We start from the raw sequence: 27,636 nt of genomic DNA on the forward strand, positions 1-27,636 counted from the left end.
ACCGAAACGACGAAGAGGAATTTATCGCGACACTCGTAAAAAGAGAAACTTCGTGGAAAGGATTTCGTCAGGTTTTGATTATTAATAAGAATCCAAATGTACAGCATCTCTTCGGCGCGATGTTTGGTTGGTATTGACGTGTACGAAAACTTTGTTCGGTAAATGCTTGGAGATAACTGCGGAAGGTTATCGACTTGACGAGAAAAATGATGCAGACATGTTACGTAAAGTCAGTTGACTGCTTGTGTGCGCGTTGATCAAATTACTTTTTTCTTGGCTCTTAGCCAAGAGTTCTGTAAGTTTTTCTTCGAGGAATCGGAATATCATTAACGGCGATGATTCATCTTTTTTTTTTCTACGATTTGTGTTCCTTGGTATTCTACCTTTGATTATCTTCGATATAAAGAATGTCATTGACCAGCGGATGTTTTCTGATCACTAGGAATATCGTTATTGAAAAACAGCCAACTCGATTAGGTGTAAAGTACCACAATGAATGTAAATACTGTTGCTGTCGATTGAGTATTAATTAATTCATTTCTAAAATCAAACGGCCAATGTGAAAATCAAATCCTGTTTAACACGAGAAGGAATGGGTGAATACATTTGAAATCTTACTGGAAATCAAATTGTTCCACTATGATAACTCGTGTTTTCTATAATAAAAATTAATTATTAATATTAATTATTATTAATTTCTAACAACACAGACGGTTGTTGCTCCCATAAACATTGATATTTATCAAGGTAGCGCAATTTTATAGTCACTAATGGATGTGTCTGGTGGACGAACCACCAACGACCAAATAAATCGCAATTAATTCGTTTCCAGAATTAACGTGGTATCCGAATGCTTGGTTGAAAGGGTGGTACTTACAAGGACGTTTCCTTTATCCTCTGCAATGCGAGGAGGGCCGCCGAGGAGGACACGAAGACAGGATCGAGCGGTTCCATCATGCAGACCGACACGTCTCTGTCCCTTTCTCTGTCCCTCTGCCTCTCCCTGTCGCGTTCTCGATCCTTTTCTCGATCTCGTGGCTCCCTTTCCCTGATCCCTGATTCTCTTTCCTGCTGCCGTTCCCTGCGCTCATTCTCCGTACTCCTTTCGCGCACCCTCTCGCGTTCTCGTTCCCTGTGTCTCTCCCGAGCTCGCTCGTGATCCCTCTCCCACGCTGATTCTCCGATTGCCGGTAGTGGCGGTGTCACTGGAAGCAAAAAATGCCACGGGGAATATTAATTCACAGTTTTCTTATTTATTCATGTACCAAATACCTTTATTGCATTACAACGAAAAGAAAATGGAAGGGTTTAGTCCTGATGGTTTTGTATTAACTTCTTCACGCCCTTGGCCACATGTGTGGACGTTTAGTTTTTTATAATTATAATTACTGTTAGTAATGAAAAGGACAAAAGTTTGATAATAACGTATCCACTACAGAATCCATCAACGAGAGGAGTAAAAATTGTATGGTTTGAATATTAGTTAAGGAGATAAGAAAAGAGCGAAGAAAAATCGTCCCTGAAGAGGTTCGATTCGGGCAGGTGGAAATTATAGGCTAATGAGCGTATACGGACTGTGTCGACTCGCCATCGAGTTTCACGATTCTCATCAAAGCCACTCAGGTGAACGTCGCGACAAAGAGGAGAAGCACGTGGCTGGTACCGATGCAGTTTTTCACAGCGCGTGCTCTCGCCGCCTGTGAAACGATTGAACTTTCAGGTCAATTTTCTGGAACCTTGAGAAACATCCAGTGGTACCCGGTTGGCTTGTAGACCTACTCGGTTCATAACGGGAGATTTACGACGAGGTTGCGCGGGCATCGAGGCAGGTCGAAGGGGCTCGTGCATTTAAATAAAGCGCGTTGGAAAAACGCGGCTCAATAACGGCTCGTTATTCGTTTCGATCGACACTCTTAACAGCTTTATCTGCCATTGGGAAAAATGGTAACGTTTACGCAGGACTATATACGTCGTTCGCGAGATGATAATCTACTATCGCGCGAAATATATTAAATTAACAAGCAGCTCTAACGAGGGTTCTTTCCATACTGGCTTGCCGATGCATCGAATTTACACCGTGTGCATCCGTCGCTGCACTCGACGGATTAACGATCTGTCGAATGTTTACCTTCACGCGGTCCGACGAAGTTACGAAACGAACGTGAGATTAAAACCGCGGCGATGCTTAATAATATTCCCGTTGGTCGGTTAATTAAGACTAACCTGTGTATTCGTTCAATTTATTTCCATTCGGATCATCAACGCGCGCCACAAATCGCTAGATTTTGTTTAGATTTCTCTACAACCTCTCGCCACGCTGATAAATGTCAAGCTTCGTTTTATTATGTATCCTCGTAACGTTCACTCTATTTCTTTTGGCACGCAGTAGTGACTCTCGAAATGCAAGATCATCAACCGTCAATTGCAAGGCATTAAGAATCGCGCTCTCTCTAGCGCAAGTAATTATTGTTTTGGGTCAAGACGATGTGCAAGAAGTGCTAGAATGAAGTTTCTCTTTCAGTATAAACTGTTCTAGAATTGCAGAAACTGCAAGTTTTAATCATAATTAATGCGTTCACGTGTTAAATTAATTTTTAGGATTCATGTTTAGAACAGCTTGCATCGTGTTTGTAAACAATGAAGAGTTATAATTAACCTTTTGCACTCGAGAGATGACCGTCGATCGCTAGGTTCGACAGAGTAAATCAACGAGCAATAATGTTTGTTTAGGTTTAATTTCATTAGAACTCGAAGTGTCAAAATGATCGTCGGTGAGGCAAAGGTGACCTGATCCTCAAATCTCAGATTAGAGATCTCATTTTCGAAGTCAATGTAAACTTAGCATTCGTGGCAATAGAATGCTAAGAAAACATCTCGAGTGCAAAGAGTTAATTTACGTTGTATATTATAACATTTATGGTGTTTGCTAATCTGGAAAACAGAAAATATGCATGGATAAATATTTATAGTATATATTTACATATGTATATTGGTTGTAATATTAATATATTATATCCTCCTTTGTTGTATGTCCTCCGATCTCATCGCAGGACGTACAACGTAGCAGAAGGAAGAATTTCTACTACAGAAACGAGTGATGGAAGGCCTCGTCGATTATCTCTTCGTCTCCAGCATAGTCGGAGTAAAGTCGTCGGGTTACTAGACGGAGCAATATAATTTGCATCGCCAAACAGATATTTTTCGAGGACCTTCGACCCCGTGGTACCGCGGTCCACTTGGCTGCCCTTCTCGCGACCCACGGCCGACAAGCATGTTAAACGTCCGTGACATTACTATCACTAATTAATACGCGGGCGGCAGTCAATAGATTCGCGATCGATCGACGCTGCACACAGGATTAGAAGACGCCGCGAGCGTCGAGACGGCGGGTTAACTTTTGACCGGGCTCGTTCCATCTGCGCGTCTTTCACTTGATTATCGAAGTCGCCGCCTCGATCGCCTCGTAATCGATGTAAAATTGTAATTTCCAGGCTTACCTCGTTACGTGGTAATGGCTCGTTTGCCAGTAAACGCTCGTAATTAGTGCCGCGTAATTTCGAGATACACGAAATCGAAGCGGTATCGTTGCTCGCAATTTGTTCCAGCTCGTCGGGGGACGGCAAGATCGTCTCTCACGAATCGTTCGGGATCGTACGCCAACCGACCAGAGCAGTTTTATCGTCACGTAACGTGATATTTGAAAATTGGAGCCACTTTTTCCCTGTTTTCTCTGATTAGGATTTTTTTTATGTTTCAGAGTAGCGGATTTGGAAATAGTCGAGGAGGATAAATGCTGCCGATCGAGGTAGAGGAGGTAGTCTTTGTAAACAGAAACCTCAAAAGTAACTGTTTTGTGATAATTGATTTGTTTAATTTGGGGATAGACCTCCTTAAGAAAGATTTAACAGATGTTAATCCCATGCAAATAGGTAGATGTTATTAAAGAAATCGTTAGTAAAGTTTGTAGAATAATATTCACACTTGTCATTTACTTAATAAATTTTGCGAGGAATAAGTTGCACACTCACCCGTCTAGCCTTAACTTTTATGAACAGTATAACAACAGTGACTGTGTTCAAAATTTTTATATACTGGTGGTTGAAAGCTTAACTTGTTTTTTACAGCTATAACAAACCTGTTTTTCTTTCCTCAAATTGAACATTGTAAGCGGACAATTAACAATACAGATTTCTGTATGTAAATACTGGAACTAAAAAGGTCCGCGAATAGGCTTCGAAATGAAAGTTCGAGGTTTCTATTCGTAACGGGGTTACTAGTCGAGCTTCGGGCAGATAGAGATCACGTAACATTCTTCCCAGTTCTCGAAGGGAACCGAGAAACACGCACACAGTTCAAAATAACAGGATTAAGAGGTAATCGATTTCGGCGAGAGACATGGCGTTCGTGGCAGCACGAGGAACAACACGGAACATTGCGTAACGCAGCGCACGCACGCGAGCCTCTCGGTTCCTCGTGAATCAACGACTCGAAGATTTATGCAAACAGCTATTGTGGCTCGCCGCACGCCAGCAGAAACGCGCTCGACCCGACCACGAAGATGCATTGACAGAGAACGAACCTCGCCTCTGTTTCGTGAATTTAACGAATCGAGATGGAGATCAATTTTCGATCGAAGTAGAAGACTGATCAAAACGTTAAATTTTTTTAAAGATATTTTAAAATCGAGGTGTTATGCAGCATTCTTCAGATTTAACGTTTAGTTGTGGATTTCTTGTCTTTTTTTTTTTTAAATAGTAGGGACAAAGTAATTTTTTAAGACAAAATAATACACAAGCTAAATAAATTTGGTACACTTCTTTGTAAAATCAAATTTGTATCAAACGAATGCATTTAGTAAAATATTTGATAACTTCTATATACTTCTATATGCTATGCGCTATTAAATTACCGTTATTCTCCCAGTTTTAAGTTTTTGCATAATTCATCGAAAATACTCGCGGTTTCCGTAATGGCTATTCGCCACAAGTTAACCACGCGTCGGGGGGTTAATTGAATCGTAGACCCGTATTTACACCAACCTTTCAATTCGCGGCGTCGTAAATAGCCGATTGACACCGCGCGCGCGCCTCGCCATGAGCCTCAGATTCACGTTATTTCGCCAGCTATCGGTTGATCCGTTTCCACGAAAAGCTCGAACCGATCTTGTAATAATAACCGAGCGGATCACTATAATCGCGTAACACTCGGGGCACGGCGCGCTTCCTCCAAAAGTTTCAGGCCCCGTCCACGGCTAATAACGATAATCGTGTCGCGTCGCGTTCCTGGAACGTTTTCCGCGTGGCGGGAACGCGATGAAAATTTCAATGTAAAAGCTCCGGCGATTACAGATACGGATCTCTCGAATCCCGACGATCGTCTCTCTTATCGATGCGAGGAGATCTTAGGGGAGACTCCAGCGGCCGATCGTCGTCCAATCGTATCGAGGAATCATTATGAATACAGTCGGTTGGTCCCGGGACGCATTCTAGCCGCGCGGTATTATTAACTGTAATTTCCGTGCGTCGGCTGCGCCGGGCTGTTTCGCTTAATTAGCCTCCGCTTCGGACACTTTCCTCCTCCCCCTCCGCGCCAAGTCTTTCTGTCTCACGTTCTGGACGTCTCGTTAGGGCCATTCACTGGAACCCGCGGTTCCAGTTGAGACCTATGATCCTCGCTATCTAATGGACCACGGAGTCGTCAGAACTTAGAACACCCTGACAGCGCTTGTCCAACTCTTTGACCCCGTGGTTGCTCTTCCTTGTTCCAGGGGGCCCCCCATTCCAGTCCCATGGACTCGAGTGGGAATCGCAGCGGAGCGCACGAGTCCAACGGAATTTTGGACTGTCTTATTCGCGGTGCTGTTGCACGGATTATTTTTCTTTTCTATGATATAGTATAAATAAAATTATTTTGAAGTGGTCGTCTTCCATCTTCATCTTCGAGGCTCTCATCTCCACTTCAAAATTGTTTCAACCAACGCTACACCGTGCTTACGGTATCTTCTCCAAATGCACCAGTTTATATTCATATAAGAATATTACACGAACTTGCTCAGCATCCATTGCGAAGTAAATAACTTGCAGCGAGCACAAATTAACAGTAAAAACAAAAGTGAACCGTTATCCCAAAACGAAGGGTCAAAGTTCGAAAGTTCGAAAACCGACGTTAACTTCTTACCAACCTAATACTTCGTCTCTGACAGCTCTTCAACCTCCTCTAGACCTCTTTCCTGGCGATCGCGATTCACCCGACTTCCTCCAAGCCGGACGACCGTTGTTTTTCTCCTTTCAGTCGTCTCTTCCGGTACAAAACGTTTCCTCCGGTGCAAACTGCGCTCTCCTTCCATCGTCGCCTCGCCTACGCGAGGTTAACGCTGAGCATTACCAGTAATAACGCTGCCTCACCGCGTTTCGCCTTCCTATTCGTTTCACCTACTCCTCCTCTCTTCATCTTGCTTCCATCGGGGTCCCCTTTCTCTCCCGTACACGCGCATATACTTTCGTGACCCCGCGGTGCACAGTCAGGGGGTAATTGATAATGTTAAACGTCCGAGGTTAATCTGCCGATTTATGGGCAGAGTTTGTACCGTGGATTTTTCGAATCTGCCAAATTGAGGGATAATAGGCGGACATTAGTGCCTCGCTGCCAGCGATCCAACGGCGAAGCTTGGTCGCTGGGAGATAAGTACACGTCGGGAGTTACGCGTTACCTCGTGTACTCGGTGGCAAACAAAATGTAGGTACTCGATTAATCCTCCTTGGGGATGGAAGAAATTCGAGGAGAAAAACTACGTCCGCGAGTGACTCGGATCCTCCAGTGCGAGATGAATTTTAACGACTTCGATGGACATGGTACTCTTCTTATTTGAAAGTTTCCAGAGGGACCTCGGCGAGTAAAAGTTTGTGATATGTAGTAGTTCAAATCGTGTCAATGGCGTAATTATTTCTGGAGGCTGGAGTTGAACAGGACTTCGAGTATATGTTCTCGATGTATAACGAAATAGAGGGCTAAGTATTCTTATACAATCGTCATGGTGTTGGTTTCGGAATGGAAAAAGGGATAATGACTTCAGACTTCACTGACTTCGCTTCAGACGTCGTATCCATTCGATGAATTAAAATTTCTATAAGAAAATAAATCCACGTTTCTTCGAAACAAATGCAAACAAATCTGCAAAGTTTGAACAAGTTGTAATCGATAGCGTTTAACAAAAAAAAAAAAAATTCCCAGAGAAACGCCTTGTTCAATCTTTCCGTGGCAGAAGACCACCTCGAAGGAGTCCTGGTCACAATCGGCAAGAAGCGTTTGTTAATTATTTACACCGTTTGAGATCGACGAAGACGCGCCGTGCACAATGGCGAAGTGATTGACAATCATTAAACGCGCCGCCTCAATTAATCAGCATTAATTATGGTAAAAAACGGGCGCGGTATTGAAATAATGTATAAGTTCGCCGTTAGTTCGGCGCGGTCGAATGATGAATCGGCGTTCGTCCGCGGTAAGCTGTCGTGCAGCATCATCGATTATCATACATTGTATGATCAGCCGGACGTAAGCTCGGCCCTGGAGCTGGGAGAAATATGCGCAAACACTCTCTTGAATATGCGTGCGCGAAGACTGCTAGGTGGGTGGACATGCCACCCGCATCGCGGAACTCGTTAGACGCGAGTTTTCAATTAAATTTCCGGCTTCGCCGAGTAAAACGAAGATTAGCACGATCGCCCATCTTGTACCAATTAATCGTAGATTACGATTTTTTCGCGGGGCGGTTGAAATTTATCGGCGTCGCGCGATTCACCAGTCAGACTATAACGCGCGAGGATTATTTTACACGCGGATCCTCTAAAGAAAAAAAATACTTAACCGAATACGAATTTCCAGTGACGAGATAGACAACATTTGATGGGCTATTTATTCATTAAAAATTACGATAGAAGCTTGTTCGAATATGCTTGACGCTATTATAACAAAACTGCGGACGTGCATGCACTTGTATATTGTTATAGAAGATCAGTCAAGAAGTGGAACCAAACGAAGTATTTGTTTTGTGACTCGAGTATCTACGCTTTCGACGAAATAGAAGGGTAACTATGAAATTGAAGAATACATCCCTTACGTAAGGCGAAAGCTTTTACGAATTTCTTTTAAAATTATGCTTATAATTAGAGGAAAGGTACACGCGCGGACAATTTTTTGGCATAAGACTGATTTATACCGAGTCTGGAGAGTCATATGGGATCGAAAATGAAGCGTGCAAGGCATCCCTCAAGTGAAACGCATAACAGCAGACCGAGAAGCGAATGTATAATAAAATCGTGTAATTTCAGAACGAGCGATTATCTCTTTGCCAGGCGTTACATTAACGTGACTTTATCAGAATTAATCGCCGCCTTGCGCACGCTAATTGACAAGGGCGTGATTATACCACCGCGGTGAAAGTAACACGGAAACGAAGCTGTGCATGCCAATTCGCATGCGATTAACTCGAAACCCGAGTGAGTCTGCCACGTGGCGGTGAATTTAGATGATTTACGATATGCAAAGCATCACTCTATCCAGAGAATTTTAATTCCCTAGCTGCAGTTCCCTACGGAGGTACTCGAGTTATTCGTATCTCCTTTGAAATCAGAATTTTACTTGGCATATTCTTGAGAATGTTAATTTTTCTTACAACAACCCTGAATTAGGAAATTCAAATAAAATGAAAGGTGATAATATGTCGATATGTCAGGTTTGTGAATAAACTCGTTTCCTGGAAAAAATTCCTTTCCTGAAACAGAAAATAAAATCTCTGTTGAGAATAAGCACTACGTGCTTGTTTTTCTAACGGTATAAATATTTGCGTCGGTAGCTCCAGTCCCCTCCCTAGCAAAAGTCAATATTACCTGAGGAGGACACCAGTTTATTGAACCCCCCTGAGCATCTCAGTTTTTCCGAGTCTCGAGTCAGTTCGCAGAAAATCCTAAGTACAGCATTTCTGCTTTATAAACATATCCTATTAAATACATGCTTACGTTGAAACTCCGTTGTACTCGTTTAGCAAATAAATATTTCACAATTTCTATTAAGCAAGTGTTCGCATTCTTCCGAGCGGGGGTGTACAGAAAATTTCTCTCATTTTACGCTACCTGCCGATCGAAACGTCAGGAAAACCTACGTCTCGTTATCTCCAAAGGAAAATATTCCTTTTCCTTGCATTGTTTTGCATGCCCGAACAAAAACGTCGCATCATCGAAGGAATTATTCTCCGGTAATATCGGTCGTGTGCGTGGTACATTTAACCGTTTTGCGAGTGGATCGCTCGCGGCGGGCTGCGAATTGTTCCACCTACGCCGCGGATCTCTCGCGAGCTGCACCGAGTGGAACGAGTATGCGCAGCCAATAGAGTAGGAAGGGTGGGTAAAAGCGATACGAAACGGCAAGAAACGAGATAGGGGGTCCTCTGTAATTACAGGGGACCGAAAAGTTTCGGGGAACGGGCCAGGGCCCTTTACGATGCTGCGATTTTCGCGGCTTCGGTCTACCGTCCTGATACCTTGCGGCCTGCAAATGAATTATGCGCTCACGATCGAACGCTCGAAAGTCGAGGTAACGTCTTATTCGAACCACCGATTTTGTGGATCTTCCCTGTGATTACCCAGCCCGGTAGAACCAGGAGCGAGACTTTCGAGGCCCATATATCGTGGCTCTGTAATCGAATACTCGTGAATTGGTACATTTTATGGGTTTTCGGTCGCGTTACCTGGCGATATCTTCGCGAACACGGTTCGACAGGTAGCGTAATGGAGAGCCAGAGAGAATGCCCCTGGATGAAATTCAGATTCGGCGACCAGGAGATTTTCAGACGGTTATTTCACCGTTGGCCGAGGTTTTATGGAATAAACACCGTTGATTGACGGGATTGCTGCCATGGGAACGTAAATTATTGATTTCTCTTACGTTGTAAATATCGGTCAAGCAGTGTTCTTTATGATTCTGCGATGTTGAGAAGACTGGTGCGTTTTTGAGTATGTGTAAAATCATATTTACCGATTAACCCTTCGAGGACAAAATTAAAAATATTTTACTTAACATATTCTTATATGTTATATATTTATAGACTTGGCCAGTAAAAAGTCTGACAGTTTGATTACCTCATCCAAGTCCATTCGTGAAGCTTACCGCATGTAGCCAATATCGTTAAGACTAGGTGCCTTCTTGCGAATTAATTTTGGTTCCGGATAGGTAACGTCTCTGCAGCTTTAGAGTTTCCTCCAACTATTTATCACCATCAATCTTACGATTTGAATCCTCCTGTCCACAACTACGTCCGTATATCCCAAGTCCTCCGGAAGAAGAACTCCAAAGTGTCTTCCAATATCAACGAAAAACCCGTTCCCAGGCATCTTTCGTATCGACGCGAGAAAAAAAAAACATCACGTAAATACGACCGTAGCAGATTAATCGATCCCCTAATCACGGAGTCTCGTTAATAGCGAACTCGACGAACGTGAGCGCAACTGAAATATCATAGGAGACGAACGGTGCAAGGGGTTGCACTTTGATCGCGAACGGGAACGTAAAGAATACCGAAGGCAGGCGTTCGACAGTACGGCTGGGCGATCTTTATTGCATTATCGGTAGATCCGTCGGTTCTTCGATCGTTAGGTGAAAATGATCGTTAGCGGCGGAGCATTCACGCTACGGTTGGACGATGAATCTTCCTCGTCATCTGGCCGAGACGTTCGTCGCGGAGCTGTCCTGGGCCCCTGCTTCAGGCCAGCAAAGGTGTATAAATTGTCGAAGCCAGGCGGGACGCGAAGGTGCCGATACTCGATAAATCTATCCGCTCGTGATAGACGAGCCGAGGTGCAGGTTGGCCTGACCGCGCCGTGTGCAGCCGCAGCACCGACGGTGTGCACCTCTCCAACGGCTGGCCGCGCATGCACGACGCGTCTCTCGATGCACCTTCACCTGTGATCTCTCGAGGATGAGTCTCGCCAATGACAGAGCCTCGTGGTTACCTCTGACTGCTTCTTTCGTTCTTTTGCCGCGCGTCGGTACTCGCCATTCGTCGCTTTAATTATCTCGTTTCCTTGCGAAATTTCGCTCGTTTTATCTCGACAGCACGTCCAAACCGAGGTAAATGTCCCAATTAACGACACACTTTTTGACAATCGACGCTCCGAGAGATGGGAGAAATAGAATTCTTTCTATTCGTGACTGTACCACTAATAGTATATTTTATATTTAATATTGAATTGCACTTTTACATTTAAATTCTTGAGGCAAGCTCGATCGATATTGGTATAACCAACGTATTATGATTCGTTTGATGTGAAGTATTATGAAACATCAAGATTTACTCTTACTGTATTTTGAATTCTTTTCCTCGTACTATATCATCATGAAAAATAATCTTACTTTCGATTGCATATGAAGTTTCATCGATTCACAAAGCACTTATTTTTACGTTACTTGATGCTTGCTGTATTTTCTAATTTCGTTTATGAAATGTCCCTTTAATCTAAAATTACAATCACAATTTTGAAATTTAAAGAGTAACCATCTTCGGTAACCTCTTCGATTGCTCTGAAGAGGACTCAGGAACATATAAATAGGAAGGTTATACAAAAATTAGCTTATTTAACACTGTCAATTAGTCATCTTTTACTTTCATTAGTTATTGACGTCGCAACGTTAATTTTCGTGGCTTAGTTCCCGATAGCCATTATCGATAATTCTGAAATAAGAATTCGCCCGAAGAACGATGCCTTATACGGTCACGATTCATTATGTCGCGATGGCGTTGCTGGTTCTTTAGATCGTTCCGCGCGGGGATGCTTCGACGGATGTTAGACAGATGACAGTAGATTAAAATTGAAGTGGAGAGATGACTGTAATAATTCTATGACGTAGCCCGATACGGTGATATCATTACGTTACATGCAGGATTGAATTCATAGTGGGAGTTTTATGATTTCTACACCATAAACGACGTAACCCATACGTTTATCTGCGAGTAGCGCAAGCGTAGAGCAAATTAAAATTCATTAATACACAGTCCAATGCACAAACGAAGATAATATAAATGATAATATGTATAAATGAAAGACCTTTAGTTATATAAAGTGTATGCCTCTAGCTGATTTAAATTAAACTTTACAGGTCTGTAGGCAGTTGAGAATGGAGGTGACATGGCACTATTATACCAGCACGCATTGAAATTACTGGAGCATAACATGCATTAAATATTATGCTCGTAATGTTCATTAAATGCATAATTGCATTGTCGATCTGAGTATCTCATTGTACTGCAGCTTTTCCCTAACTTATACAAATCCTAAATTTCAATTAGGTAATTGCGTCACAGAGTACAAATAGTATACAAAAATCTTATTTTAACATATTGTTGACCGGTAATTGTGTTAATGCATAGTATGCACAATGCACTGCTCCGGAGCAAACTGCATCATCTATTAAATCCAATAAGTATCTCGTGTTATAAAAGGAAAACACGCCGACACGTTTGCGACAACGATACTCGTTGAACGTCGATACTCGACCAATTACAGACCACGGAAGTTTTCACTCGCTGAAAACAATCCCGTCCCGTTCACTGGCAGCTCGCATAAACGCGTGTCCCGTCGTCGTCGGCGTTTCCAGCGACACAATAGCGTTCGCGGTGACACGCGACAACCGCTCGAACCCTTCTGGCGCCGCCACGGGGACCCAACGAAAAGGTCAGCTACGACGTTGAGCGTCGCTGTCGAGCATTGTCGCAGGTGTTTAACCTTCGCTAGAACGGGCTCAGGTGTGTTGCACCTGCGCTCGGGCCGACGATCCGACGTGCACGCGCTCGTACGTACGCGATCTTCACCGCTCGGCCGATAAATTCCGCATTTTTCGCGTTTTCTGCTCCTCCTGCGCTTCCCGGCTGAAACCCTCGCCCCCTAGAGCCCGCCATCCCGCGGGATCGGCCTTTTTCCTTCTTCTTTTTCCCTCCCTTCGCTTCCTACCTCTACCCGGAGTGCTTTTTTCCTCGCGGTGCCCAGGACGCTCGTTTCGCGCCGCGTACGAGGCGCGCGGGAAAAGGACGGCGATTACAAGGATAATAAATTAACGCACACGACCTTATCGAGCCGTATAATTCATCACGGGCTTACGTGCCAGCTCGTAGGCCGGCGAGCATACGTGTACGCCATGCCTTCTACCCGGTGATCCTGGTTTTGCGCATTAACCTCGTAAAACTCCAACAACGATCGACCTCTACACCTGTACAACGATCTGGCCCCGGCGCAGATGTGAAAGTTCGGAGCACGGAAGAGACGATGCTAAGGCTCGGGGACGGAAAGAGTACGCTCGTTAACCGAAGCGTTATCGTCGAGGGCTCGTTAACGACGAACTCGGCCTGGATACCGGAATTTTTTCACGGATTAGGAGACGTCGCGCGCGAACTCTGCCGTGTATCTCCGGCTTCGCACGGAGATCAGAATTTCGTTGGACGTTAACGATCGGATCGATCAACTTATTTGAGTTTTAGGGAGAGAAAACGTGGGGTGAATGAGGGAACGGAGGAAACTGTAACACTGCTGGCTGTAGGAAATGTGTAGGGATGTGGACATGATGCGTGATAGGGAGCCGAACCATCTTTGTTCGATTCATGGACAGATATGGGGAAGAGAGCAGATAAGTGGTTTACTTTTATTTCGAACCTTTCGGGTAAACGGTTTTTATACCGGGAAGAGTTATTTCACATCCCTTGTGAGCGCTTAAATTCTCTTCTTTCAGTGAAAATGATTGAACGATTCCTGTATAGATGTATCACTTACGCCAGTCAATAAAAGACTGCGAATATATCAAATATGGAAAGTCGATAAATGTATTTTTGTGTTTTAGGCAGAGAAAAATTCGTATTTATGTTTCTAAAACATTTCGTTAAAAGAATCTCAATAATCACTTAAGCAATTGCTTTCTAATAAAAATCCTAACGTTTCTATAGAATCTGTATCATAATACAATGGTCTAAACTAATCAGATCAATTTGACTGTAAATTGAATTTTAAAGAAATTCAAGCCAACGATAAGTATCAGCAAGTCTGCATTCTTTGTACTACTTAAGCTTTCCGCTGAAAGAATTCCAATAATTACCTAAACAACGTTCCCAATATAAATCATTCTCTAATCACACTTCGCGATAGATCAGATAAATCGCACATCAAGTCCAATCTGAAAATGCAAGCTGCAGATAGGTATCAGCCGTTTCGGATCGCAGGAAATATTCGTAATCAGTATTACTTCTGTGAAGTTTTTTCCATCGCGGGACGCACGGCTTCGTTAAATCTCGCCTGTATCGCGCGATAATTGCAACACGTTTCCGTGAAACAATCGAGCGGGAACCGAGGACCATCGAGAGCTCCGAAGTCGAACAATGTCTTGATAACGTATCTACGTACGCAACGGCGAGGCATTATGCGAGCAATAACGGCACGTCGGCGAAACGAAGTAGACACGGTTCATCTTGATCAGACGGGAGGCAATAACGCCAAAGCAGTATCAAACCGCGACGGCGAACGATTCGAGAGGGAAATAACGAGGGCCCTCGGTCCACCAATGGACAGCAGCTGCCATTATCTCCAAAAATAGAAGTGGCCCTATATGCGCAATCGTGGCTACGTTCTATACCGAGGTTCATTAAGCGTTCTCTAAAATATCGATCGGTCGTACGTACCCGATCGGTTTCCCTTCTACCCGACCAGATATCTGGCCATGTCGCGGACGAATTTCTTGTTAGCCGATTACCAAGGAAATCGGCCACCGTTTACTCCGAAAACAACCGCGCGTTCCCTCTCATAACAGCTTCGTTAGAATTAATTAGATGGCTGTTTCCGCGGTTAATCGGCCGCGATTACGCGATCGCTCCATCGGGTGTCGAATTTACGATAATTCTTCTCTCGCGTACATTTCTTGCGGGCATTCTTCCAGAGCCTTAACACTAAAACTACCAACACTTAACTCGTACCTCTTGTACGCACTTTGAAACTAGAGAGTGGAGGAGCATATAAATGATACGCACAATAATCCAATAATTTAAGTAAGGAGTTCGAAATACATGGATGAAATTTACTAGTTCGGTAGTTTTAATATTCGACAAGCATAATTTAACCCTTCGAAGTTCGATTTTTCAACATAAATTTAAAAAAAATATGAATGTATTTATTATTCGAACAATTTGAACAGCTGACGTTTATTCGTCTTAAATCCCATTGAGGACCGTTCCTATGATTTCCTAGAGCCTAAACAAATGTGTGAAAACTGCAGTGGGTGCAGCTAAAAATTCTTTCTACCTTATTCTTTCAGCTTACTCGTGACAATTTCATTAATAAAATTAGTATTCTATTATCTCATTACACCCCATTTCCGATAGTTTTGTATCATACAAACTCACTTACTGTATTATTTTTTATCTTTCTCTATCGTCGTATAGGGCCATCGTGAACGGGACCTTTCTGTTAATTTTTGGATCGTCGTCGTTGTTTGATATTCACGATGATTGTTCGCGCGACACCGCGTCGAACAGCGTTTGCACCAGACGCATAACTCTCGACGCCATTTAAGGCCACAAAGGGAACAGCGAATTACATAATCGGGTGGCCGAGGCAATCGCGAACGTCGAGGCGAACGTTAACGAGGTGTGCAATATGGGCGAATGGGTAATTAATTAGAGGCTGGACGACGTCGCCACCCTGGATAAACACGAGCGCCGGGAGGATTTTCTTAATAAGAGCCGTCGCGGAATACGTGCATTGCGGATCGTGAGAGTTCGTTCCGGCGTGTTGCGCCCCCAGGCGTCCTCGAGACGGAGGCCTTAATCGACTTCCCTTCGCGAACATGATCTAATTTTACGCGTGCTTCCCCCGCGATGGACGCCTGCTTGTTCCACGAATAATTGTACGATCGTCAGACAGTGCTGCAATTTATGCGGACACGGCGATCCGTGTGTTTACGTTCACTCGTTACTTGTAATCTTCTACCAAGGCTCGGGATCACCGTTCACCTAGGATCTTCTAAATAGAAATTGCGAATGCCGAGGTTACCCATCATTCATACTTGGCTAGGACTTCGGACGAGCTTGTAATACGAACGTACAGGGTGTGGCGATACTGTTCTTACTTCTTTGACTCAAAATTGGCTTTTCAGCTCACTTTTAAACGTTTCTTAAATATTCTCTTTTATTTTATAAACCTGGCTTCGAGAAGTTCAGTAGTAGCTTAAGTCCTTGACGAAACCTCGGCATCTGTACCAAAAAATAAGAAACAACAATAGTCATAGTAAATGGGCTTCCTCTAACCTGACAACATTTTCCTGATAGTTTGGACGTTATTACTCTCTAACATGTTAGCCTCTCCACCCCAAATACAATTATTCACGCAAAGTTAATCCCGTACGAACGCGCAGTAGCAGCAACAAATGAAATGAAACCTCTGCATAAATAAGAACCTCGTTAACGTTTCCTCGGTAGGAGCGCCCCGTTTCCTTTCGGCGATGTCGAGACAGTGGATCGCGGAAATTCAATTTCGTGGAAGAAGAGGAGCAGCACGGCGTTCACAACGAAGAGCGCCGCGCGGTACCCGCTGGTTAGAGCCGCGTTTCCTGGTTAAATCGCGGCACGAATAAGAGATCCCATTACATGCGGTGCATCAACAAATCACGGCAACCGATAATCCGTTCCGACCTTCGTCCACAACCTGCAAGATTGTTGTTGCACGGACGGCGCGAGCGGCTGCGCGCGGCTGAAGCCGTATCTTCGAGCCGCGGAATACATTATCCCGAAGATTAGTGTGCGAACGATACAAGAAAAGGCATCCACAACACCAACGGGGGTCCAAGTGAACGTGCCGCGAACACAGCCGCGCCACCTCCACGCGCTAGATGCCAGCTATTTCGTGAAATTTACGGTTAAACGTAATTCGAGACCGTTTGTACAGTTCGCTGGGTAGTTGAAAAAATTATTCGATTATGGATTTTCCTGTTGTCGAGTTTACAGAATCTTTCTAGAATCAGAGTGGGTATAGAGCCACTTGAGGGATATTGATGTATACGTGCGCGTTTAGTTTTTGGGGTTTTTTTTTTTTATTTATTATCGCGTGGATATTGTCGTTAGAGGGCGTAAACAAATGTTTACAATGAAATTTTGCATAATACAACAACATTATCAGGAGATTGATAGATGTCGTAGATACATATTAACTTGAATTTTTGTTTAGTTATGATAAAGTAATTCGCCCCTCAAGAGTCTTAATTGAATCTTTTGATCTGATACATAAACCTGTAACAGTTGTCAATAATAATAAAAAAACCTAGTCAGGGTTAGAGAGTATGAAAGCTGTATTCAGAGAGCATGATTTTCAGAGAGGGCATTCTTTGGAACAGGAAGGTCAATGTGAAATTTCGAAATTTATTTAAAATATTACTTTGAAAATTGCGCGATTACGTATCGTATATCGAGACATGATTTTGGAGAAAATCGATTTGGGGAAACTCCAGGAGAAACTCGGGGGTTGAAATTATGGGTTCCACGTAATAAAGCTGAGAATTAATCTAACCTTATGGTCCGGTAACACGATACGGTTCACGCCTTGCCGGCCAATGAACATTCGACTGTAATTTCTCGACCGTTTCGTGAAGTATTACGGATTTCACCTGTGAAAGTTTGAAATTTAACCCGCAATTGAACTCGAGAATAGTTATTTTCCAGCCAATGCGTTTTAAGTGGTTCAAGTATGTTACAAGCGGAGGTAGTTCTGTTCATCTACAGTCGATGATGAAATTACTGCAGAAAAAGGTAGATTTTTCTGTTTCAAAGAAACAATGACAACGTTAGACAATGCTCCTTCTTCCAATGTTCTTTTGTAGCGAATTAAAATCGTGTAATAGACATTTGAGGCTTTAAGAAAATGCAAAAAATAGAAATGTAACTTTACAATATCTAAAGCTTCAAGAAAATACAGCGAAGAAAAATCACATTTCCTAATACCTTGAGATTCAAGAAAATCCAGAGACGGAAGTTTCATTTCGTAACATCTAAAGCTCCAAGAAAATACAAAGAAAATAGCTTCGAGATAATAAAATGAAGAAATATTCAATTTCCAAATGCCTTAACCTCGAAGAAAATCAAAGAACGAACCCCGTTCCATGAAACAGCCAAAGTGAAAGATCGTCTTAATGCCAGGACCGTGAAACCAAGGGACCATCTGGTCTCCTCGATCGGCCGCGATTGCACAATCGATAACTGTAAATGCCTCGGACCTTTTCAATTATTCCCTCCGCTCTCGGGGTCCCCGTCACGGTCGTTTAGTAATCCGCAATTTTATATCGACGATCCTGATCGTCTGGTATAAAGGGAGGGGGGGAATAATAACGGGAACAACAATCGATGGATCGTCACGGCAATCCACGTAGCCCTCGGACACTCGATACCGCGCGCATCGGCCGCGTTAAATGAACTTATCTCCCAGCGGGTTGTGTAAATTAAGTCGGGGTCTAAATTAGAATCGAGAAAGTCGTATAAATTCGCCATGGTAAGAAAGCTTACGAAGAAAAGGAGGCGGGGGTGAAGGGAGGGGGGGGGGGGGGAGCGGAGGAGAAGGATTTCCTTACGATGGCTCACGGCGCTGCTACAACGGTATCCCTTTCATTGCATCCTCCATTATACGGTGCTTATAGCACGTAATCTCGGTCGCATCTCTGATTTCAATCTGGCCGCTTACAACGCACCGCGCGCGACCGATCTACAAATCAGCCTCGTTTCTTTTCTCCCTCGCAGTCGGCCGTGTCTGCGCGAATCGCGAAACGTTTATGCGGTTACGTATGAGCGCTGGGGGTTGCGCAATTTACGAGCTCAAGTTGGCTCCGCGATATATGTACACGATTGTACGGTAAATAAATATTGGGGACCCCGATGCGATTGACGTTCGGTTAATTGTTCATCGTTTAAATGCTAGATTACGCTAACCGTTGAATGCTAGCGCTATCTAAATGGATAGTTCGGTGTATTCGTGTATCGACTATTCAGCGTATGGAGAATTTCTGGCTATGTCAAATTATATCAGGGAAACATAGTTTGATGTATTGGATTAAATAAAGGAGAGAATCTCGGTCTTCAAATATAGCACGCCATTTATATTTTTGTCTATTTATGACAGATATCCTAAAATTAATTAAATCTTAAGTGATGCTTAAACGTGAACGAAAGGTTTTATTTAAACGACAGTACAGCTTCGATATCTCTGCCCGAAATTCTGTAAAACGTCCGACACTCCAGATGGACATTCTAATAAAAATGATCCGAAATCTTTCGTGAATTGCGTACATCAGCGAAAGCTCCCGCTTGCAACGCAGCTCGCGCGACTGATCTACAAATCAGCCTAGTTTCTTTTTCTCCCTCGAGTCGACCAGGACTGCGTGAATCGCAAACGTTGCGCTGAGACGTACGGGCACGTACGTGCTCAAGGGGTTGCGCAATCCACGAGCCGTAGTTGCATGAGCGACCGCCCCGGGCCCCGCTTCGAACGTGTGCAAACGACTTGGCTTAAAATTGCCCGGCGCCGACAGATATCGTCGTCCCGCGCCAGGAACGGCGGAAACGTTCGACGAGGAATCGACTTGTCGTCCCAGAACGTTCGCCCTGGTCGTTGCACCGTGTAGAATGCAATACCTCGTACGCGTCGCGCGCCTACTTAATCTTGCGCGACTGGCGAACAAAGGGCCAATGACAAATTTTGAGCTTGGCTGCGACGAATAAGGGCGAAGCAAACTCTACGAGTCGTGAAACAAGCAGTGCCGTTTATTTATATTTAACCTTTTACAGTCGGAGCCATTTAGTTACAGAATGTGCAAACTGTGTCGTATTACATAATGTAACTTATACAGGATGCAAGGAGGATCTCCGTCGATGAATTATAGATTATATACAGGTTCGATAGCCGATGATACGATGGAAACAAATGAAACGAAAATGTATAATGCAATTTTTTTTATACGAGGCTTGAGATAATTAGTTTGGAACATTCTGTAAGAGGTACATGTGATATCGAGTACGAATTGTCTGACGTGTCTGTCCATTACTCGCTGTTTCTACTTGTTTTGGCAGTTGTGCGTACCGATGGTCGTATAGTATTATACGTTTTAACTCTCTAGAAATAATAATTTGGCCCACAGACGATTAACTTGTAACTAGTTACAAGCCAGATTTTCTTTTGGATTTTACTCTAACCTGCATCTTAATTGTTTAAAGGAATTATGTTAGTCAGTTTCTCGTCAGATTTATCGTAATTAGTTCATTTCATAAATAACATTCTACAATCAATTCATAGATCCCATGTTAGTCCGTTTGTTCACGATCTCCGTATTTTCCTTATTCTATGGATTAGTGATATAAAATCATCTTCTTAAACAAGATTAAGATGTCTTCACTCTAGTAAAAAATCCATACAAGGAGAAGAAATAATTTGACACGATCTGTGTTTATTTCCAGCCACCTATTCTTCAGTTTTGAATATAAATTAAACCGTGGCTATATAACTATTCCCGCTACAATTTTCTAAAAATAAAGTAAAGTTCGTCCAATAAAGGATGACCTTTTGCAAGAACTCATTCGTTACAGAAATGTCCAGTGACTCGAATTCTGTCGCTCAGGTTGCTCCGCGAGCCTAAAATAACGGCGAACGCGACGATTTGATATTCGAGTAGGTAGTCCTTTCCCACAAATTTGAGCACAACATTCACGTCAGGTCGGTCGCGGTCTCTTCAATTCCGTAATTCCGTCGACTTCCCTGGGAACCAGACGTCCAGACTTACGGCTCGCAACTCCCACGAGACGCTGTGTATATGATTATCCATAAACGGTTAAAATATTGCAATCGTTAATCCGACTCGAAGCAGACGAAATTAATTAATCGTGTCGAGTGCTGATTGCCCACCGACGAAGCGCTCGTTAGTCCACCGTATCCATTTATTAAGTGGACAGCAAGTAGCATAGACGCGTGAGATTCACTTCGATTCACCAGAAATGCCAGGTAATTTTCTACGACTTCTTCAATTCAATTTACTTATTAGTCTAACTAGCAAAAATCTATTTGGTATCAAATTAAACAGTGAAATACATATACGCGTGTGTGCACGCGAATGAGTCTAGAAAAAAAGAATTACATAAAAATAAAGTTACAAATTTTTAATTTTTCAGACAGTTTAAACATTTTAATTTATCTCCTGTCTCGCGAATATTGCACGTTGCTCATTTCGTCTTAATTTGCGCAGCGTCGGCTCTCCCGTGTCGCCAATCTTCAGCTGACAATGAGATGTTCTTCCAAGAAAAAATTGTGCATCATTCTCTTTCGGGTGACACGCCATGCAACGCGTTAAAACGACGTGCGTGCAGTTTTCAATTAAGGATTCGCAGGATAACGATCGCCGCCGAGCCGTGAAAATGTAATTTTTCGAAGGAATGGCACAGCGATTCCGCGAACATCGACGTACAGCTTTGCCTAGACAAAGAAAGGCCCGCGTTTTGATTACGTTTCAGACAGGTGAGGCGCGCCGCGTCCTTGGAAGGATTTTTCACGTGCGACCGACACAATGCACCGCCGCAGCGATAATCATATTGCACAAGAGGCCGTGTAACGCTCAAGGTTGCGGCGTTACTTTATTTCCAAGCTTATTTTCCGTAAAAGGCAATAATCGAGTACCGTATACAATCTCGGCTATCAACGAGCTTCCCACGTTTCGAGATTCAACGAATTCCACGGCGCCGGCGACGGCGGGAAAATTTTATAGCCGCGCGAGTGTAATCGTCGTGTCGTTGGAATATTTATAGCTGCCAGCCGCGATAATCGTCGTTCTGAAATCGGTGTCAAAGGAATCGTGGCGGCAACCAATGGAGGATTGTTTTTCTCCATTTTTGCAGCACGCGACTTTGTCGAAATTCGAAGGATCATTTCGCTTCTGTATTTCTAGTATTTTTTTAATCTTCGAATTAAATGAAACATTTATTTGAAAACATCGAACCTATTATTTAATTTAGACAAACTTCTTTCATGGGCATAAAAGATACGAATATTTACGAGACTGACTGTAACTGACTGACATGGACCGTCCAGACGACCCAATAGTAACGAATAAATCAGAACTTAAGAGTTTAAAATTTGATCTAATAATTAAGATGACGTTATTTAATTCGAAAGTTTTTAACAGAAAGATTCTCATGATTCCAAACATATAATGTGTTATCTCAGTAAGTATCTTTATTAAACAAAGACAGGAAATTTTTATTCCTAACATTCTGAAAAATTAACTTCCTACAACAGTAAATGGTATGAGTTCTCAAGTCATTGCTTCTAAAACAAAAGCCCTGTACGAACTATATCGCACCATTACTACTCGCATCTCAGCTTTCTTCCCAAATAAAAAAGAACCCGTTCATTTATCATCAAATGCCAACATAAAACGAGCGATATTGTTCACGGAAGATCCATCAGAGACTGAAACAATTTTCCACCGTGAAAAGTCGCGAAAGTTCAAACGTTCTCAATTTTCCCACGTTCGAGAATTAATTAAATCAAAGAAGAAAAGAGGAGGAAAGTTCTCGGCTTTCGACCGCGCTTGACGAGCCGCGTATAAAACGAGCACCGTGTAAAAAGCTATAAATCACGAGGCGCATTTCCCATAGCGTTAATGGTACGAGGCGTTCATTAAATTTCACGATTTACGCGTTAACGACGGAACAGCGAGGTCCGCTCGCGAATAATGCGCCCGTTTAATGCGTTATTATCGCGATTTTCACGTAGACCGTTCGAAGTGCGAAGTGGCGAATTAATTCGTGCCAGGACCATAATCGCGCCCGTCGATTCCTCTTACGAAACTCGACGACGAGTCGTCTTTCATACTGCCTGATTTAAAAAGAAACTCGATCTTGGCTGCGATCCTCGACAAATTGGCTCCACGAAAGCCTTTCTGTACTCCAAAATATCCGATGAGCTCATTCAACTTTTTATTATGAGCAGCGAGTGCTGCTTGTTGCGTTTCATCCTTCTTCTTCCGAATTCTCAAAATGATTAGTTTATTCATAATTGGAATCAATTTACCGTGAATGGAACGAAGACTGCGGAAATATTAATTCCTCCCGGAGTGTTCCCAGTCCAGCTGGCAGGAACACTATACGTGTATAGAACGGCGCGATTCCCCAGACACGATTTGTCAATCCACGACCATTACATCAGCCGAGGGAGACAGTTTACGATCGTGACGAATGCCCGCGCAGAAGAAAAGTACGAACGGGATTGCAAAGAGCTTGCGCAGGTCCTCGAGAAAGGATCTCGAAGCGAATTGCGATCAGACCGTACGCGCACGACAAAAACTAATCTCTACCGAGTATTTTGCAAATACACCGACGAAGGATCGTAACCTTAGAAAACATTTTATATTTGGAATAAAGTGCCTCGATCGACTTAAGTAACCAAGATTTATTTCGACCTCGATCTTTTATTCCATAATTCTTACACGAGTCTCTGATTCCTATTACTCCGCGTCTCCAGTTCGCTTTGTGATTCGGTTGCGACGATCGCGTTCAAACAATGGTGCCATTATCTAAACGCTTGTTTTCTTGCTTCTCGCGCGATGGGCACCTTCCCACGGGCCATAGTCGTCCATCGCTCCGATGGTCTTTGTCCCAATGTCAATTAACTTGTTTCAGGCTCTTGTCTATGAAAATTATCCGACGTAACGGAATTATGTGTGAGAGTTGTCGTGAAGGAGCTCTGAAGTGTCCATAAACAAAAACAAAAAAGGGTACTAAATGTATAGAAACCTTGATGAGAAGATTATTAAAGATGCACACAGTATGGAAGCATACAAATTTGGAAATCTATAAGCTTACAATTATAGGAATTTTAAAATGAAGAAATTTGAACGGAAATATGAATTTAAAAATGAAGAATTAAGCATAAATACTGGATGGAATACTACGGGATATTTGTTATCTAAATTATTCGAATAAAGGAATTTTTAAATAATAGAACTATACTTTCCTCGTTATACTTAATTTAATATGTACCATTTGAAAGCTAAATAAACGACAAAAATATTTGTCATTTCTAAAAAAGGCCAGTGACTTTGGCAGAAACGTTAAAATGAAGGAGTTTGACCAAATTTGCATTTGGTTACTCTGGCACTCAAAAATTTGGAGCATGCTTTGATTTTCCATACAAATTAACCTTTTATAATGTACACGTATTTAATAAGTACGTTTTTCGTTGAAAATTGTACTCTTTCAAGCGAAGAAAAGATTATCACCGCGTGATACGATGTACGGATTGAATATTTTAATTATTCTCATTAAGGGCTGTTGCTCGCGATCGTGCCGGTTGAGTATCACTGCAAATGCTCTACTTTCCGTCTCTGTTTAGCCGCCTTCGCGTGGACGAGCCCCTCCAGCTGGTAGATTACGTATGGACACGCATATACCAGCGGGGATGGTAATGTACCCGCCTCGACTCTTTCGCGCCGCGCGCTTAAAGGGACTCTCACTTCGGACCGTGATTTTTTCAACGCGTAGCAAATGCGACGAGACTCGAATAATGAGCGGCCAACGAGACGAAACAAAGGACTAGGAATTAAGAAAGGTCAGCGATAAATAATTGGGTACACTGCCACTCAAAAGTTCAGAACGCCCTTAGATCTTGGAAATAAATAAAACCTCTTTAGTGCATACACAGACGTTGCATTTAGAGATTATATATCCCCATCAGGTTCGTATTAGCTATAAGAATCTTGTTTAAGGGAATTTTTGGTTTTTTTATTTCAAATATACGTTGTAGTCAAAAAGCTTTCCACTAATCAGCAATGTTTTTTTTTTGCTCACTCGTGGACACTAGAATTGAGTAAAGTCATGCGAATATCATTACGAGGCCAGCTTCTGTTTGTTTAAACAATCAATAAAACGTAGTAAAAGTTTGGAAATAATTCATCGTATACTTTCCACCCGGAAAATTGTTGAAAACACCTCTTCTTTTAGGCCATTACAGTATCGTGCTCCCTAAAGACGATCCAATTTAGGCAACCTTCCCTGTCTGCTCCCTCTAGCATCCTATCGAAATTACCCAGGCATCATCGTCGTTCTTCCACGGGCTCTCGGACACCTCGTGAAAGGTAATCGCGAGTAAAGAGAGCGGGAGAGGGCTCGAGCGTCGCGAGCTCCATTTTTGCCCCGAAACAGTCGGCGAGATCGCCGCCAGTCCGATCGGTCCACCTCTCCCTCCCGTTCTCTCGTTCCAGGCCGATTTGCCAATAGCTCGTTGATATGCAGAAAGCCCCATCGTTTCGAGCAGAGAGGCAAAAGGCTCGCGGGAGAGGAACGTTTCAAAACATGGGGAACGCAACGTGTACACACCGACGCCGCCAGGCAATGATATATGGGGAATGGCTTCTGGGATGAAAATGGGGAGATGTATCCGCTCGATTTTCATCGAGTGAGTGGAGAACGTCGCAACGTAGTCCTTGAAGACGAACCGAAGGATTTTAAATCCTGTACCGACGCTCCTAGGAAGAGCGTTTCTCGCGGCGGACGCCTAACCATACGTTTTAAATGTTATCGTGATTGTCCATCGGATCCGCCGCCGAGCACGTATACGGTAGCGGCGATGAATATAATAACTCATTCTCATTGTTGACGCAACACCCGCGGCGAACGTCTGTAAACCGGGCTCGCGGAAAAGCTTGGAAAAGCTGTGGAAATCGGGGTATCGCGATTCCGCCTCGAACGAATTCGTGACTAGCCATCGACCTCGCGTTTCAGTCGAATCGGACACCTTCCACGGTAACACGTCGGATTTCGCAACAATTTTGGTGTACTGTAATCCTTGGCGATATTTATACTTAGGTATCTCGAAGGATTTTTCAATACTTTCAAAATTTTTCGATATTTTCATAAAGATAATTCTCATATTGTTAAATTAAAGTACGACATGTCGCCCTATTAAATGTAACATAATTCCTGTTTGCATATTTTCCTAAACAAATGTCTCCAAAGTGCAAAGAGATAAAGTTTTTAACACAGATAGTCTCGAACACAGCGGATGTTCGTTTTCTCGATTTAAAATCACGCTTCTTCGATCCGCTTCGGTGTCGAAACGTTGATGTATCGACCGTCGAGCCTCGAATCGTTTCGTTCACTGGTCATTGGCGGGGATTTCCAATCGGAAAAGACACATCGGAGGATTGCGTAACGCCCGTTCTGTCCCCGGGGCCGAAGTGCATGCAAAACCACCTCATGCATATTCACGAGCGATGCCCGATCAAAAGTTTACCGAATAGCGTAAAGCATCGCGGCTAGGTGTCCGGTAGGGGCATTCTGTGAATTCTCACGGAGACTCGATTTGAAAGTAACCAATCTACGCTGGCGGACCGCAGCTACGAGCCGCGAATGAAATCAATGGAGCAAAAGTGTTCTTCAGGCTTGCGAAATCGGATCGACCGCGAGCAGCCACGGGCACCGCTGCAGATGCAAATGCAAATTGTAAAAAATGCGTGCGAACCTCGTTCCTCTGCCTTGTAGGGGACGCAATTCTGCGATGGCTTTCGAAAATTAAAAACCATTTTCAGAAATGTCTTACTGAGAAACTATGCGATGAGTTGTTTTCAAAATGTCAGTAGATTTTTAATCTATACTTTATAATTGATAAGAATAAATTTCATAGTGATATTATCCAATCATATATTTACCTACACTTCTCAGTAATATTTTCTCTCTCATAATATATTATGAAAATGATCATTGTGGGAATTTATTCAGCTTATGAGTTCATACTTAAAAAGTCACATGACATTTAAACACATTTGGATACCAGGAAAGATTTATATAAATATTTTTCCTAATCCCCTCTAAATAGGACACTGGCATTTACCGAACTAAAAGCAGAACTGTTAAACGCTTCTTAGGTAGCTATCCTGGAGTGCACCTACAATTTCTCAATTGGAATTAGATGCAGTCACGTGTAACTGACGGCTTTCGATCAATACGATTATCAGCAAGAAAGTTTTAAAAGCTACGACCGCTCTCGACGCAGAAAAGAAGCAGTCTACGCGGTGTGACGCAACAACTCGGCGAAGAGACTCGCCCGCTTCGAGCCGCGGTACTAACCTCGACTATTATGCAAATTAATGTTAATTAAAATCGAACAGACATCCTCTACGCTCGCCGCGGTCTCGAGACACGAGACACGGTTAAAGTGCTCGCGCGCGCTTACGAGCCCTGAGTTTCGGGACAGCCATTGGTCGTCATCCAGAGCAAGCGTTTATGGTCGCCTTAATTTGTTCCAGTGTCGTATAGTAATTTACAAAAATGCTGGTCAATAATCCTTTCGAACGTGAAATTTCGATAAATTGGAAATATTAACCGTATCTACTATTTCTCGTTACCTCGTTATTACGAATTTGTGATTTGTGAACTGGTAGAGCTGTAGTTGCAAGTTTTCCATTTCAATGTAAGTGGGTGTTGGGCATTGTGGATTTATCAACAGTATAATTAATGCAACACTGTAGATTCATTTTGGATCTAGTCATTATGAATTCGTGACACATGACCTGGTAGAGCTATAGCTACAG

At 43.1% G+C, this 27,636-nt stretch overlaps 1 protein-coding gene across 2 annotated transcripts in view; it reads right to left on the bottom strand.

The window, feature by feature from the left end:
• LOC128872596 (Krueppel-like factor 6) overlaps positions 1-27,636 on the bottom strand; it is a 439,155-nt gene that overhangs the window by 31,907 nt on the left and 379,612 nt on the right. For both annotated transcript variants that reach the window (XM_054115464.1, XM_054115463.1), the window contains exon 6: positions 878-1,205. In XM_054115464.1, coding sequence (XP_053971439.1) covers positions 878-1,205 — 328 coding nt within the window. The remainder of the gene's footprint in view (positions 1-877; positions 1,206-27,636) is intronic.

The sequence above is a fragment of the Hylaeus volcanicus genome, chromosome 2 (genome assembly GCF_026283585.1).
Source record: "Hylaeus volcanicus isolate JK05 chromosome 2, UHH_iyHylVolc1.0_haploid, whole genome shotgun sequence".
Taxonomy (NCBI): Eukaryota; Metazoa; Arthropoda; class Insecta; order Hymenoptera; family Colletidae; genus Hylaeus; species Hylaeus volcanicus.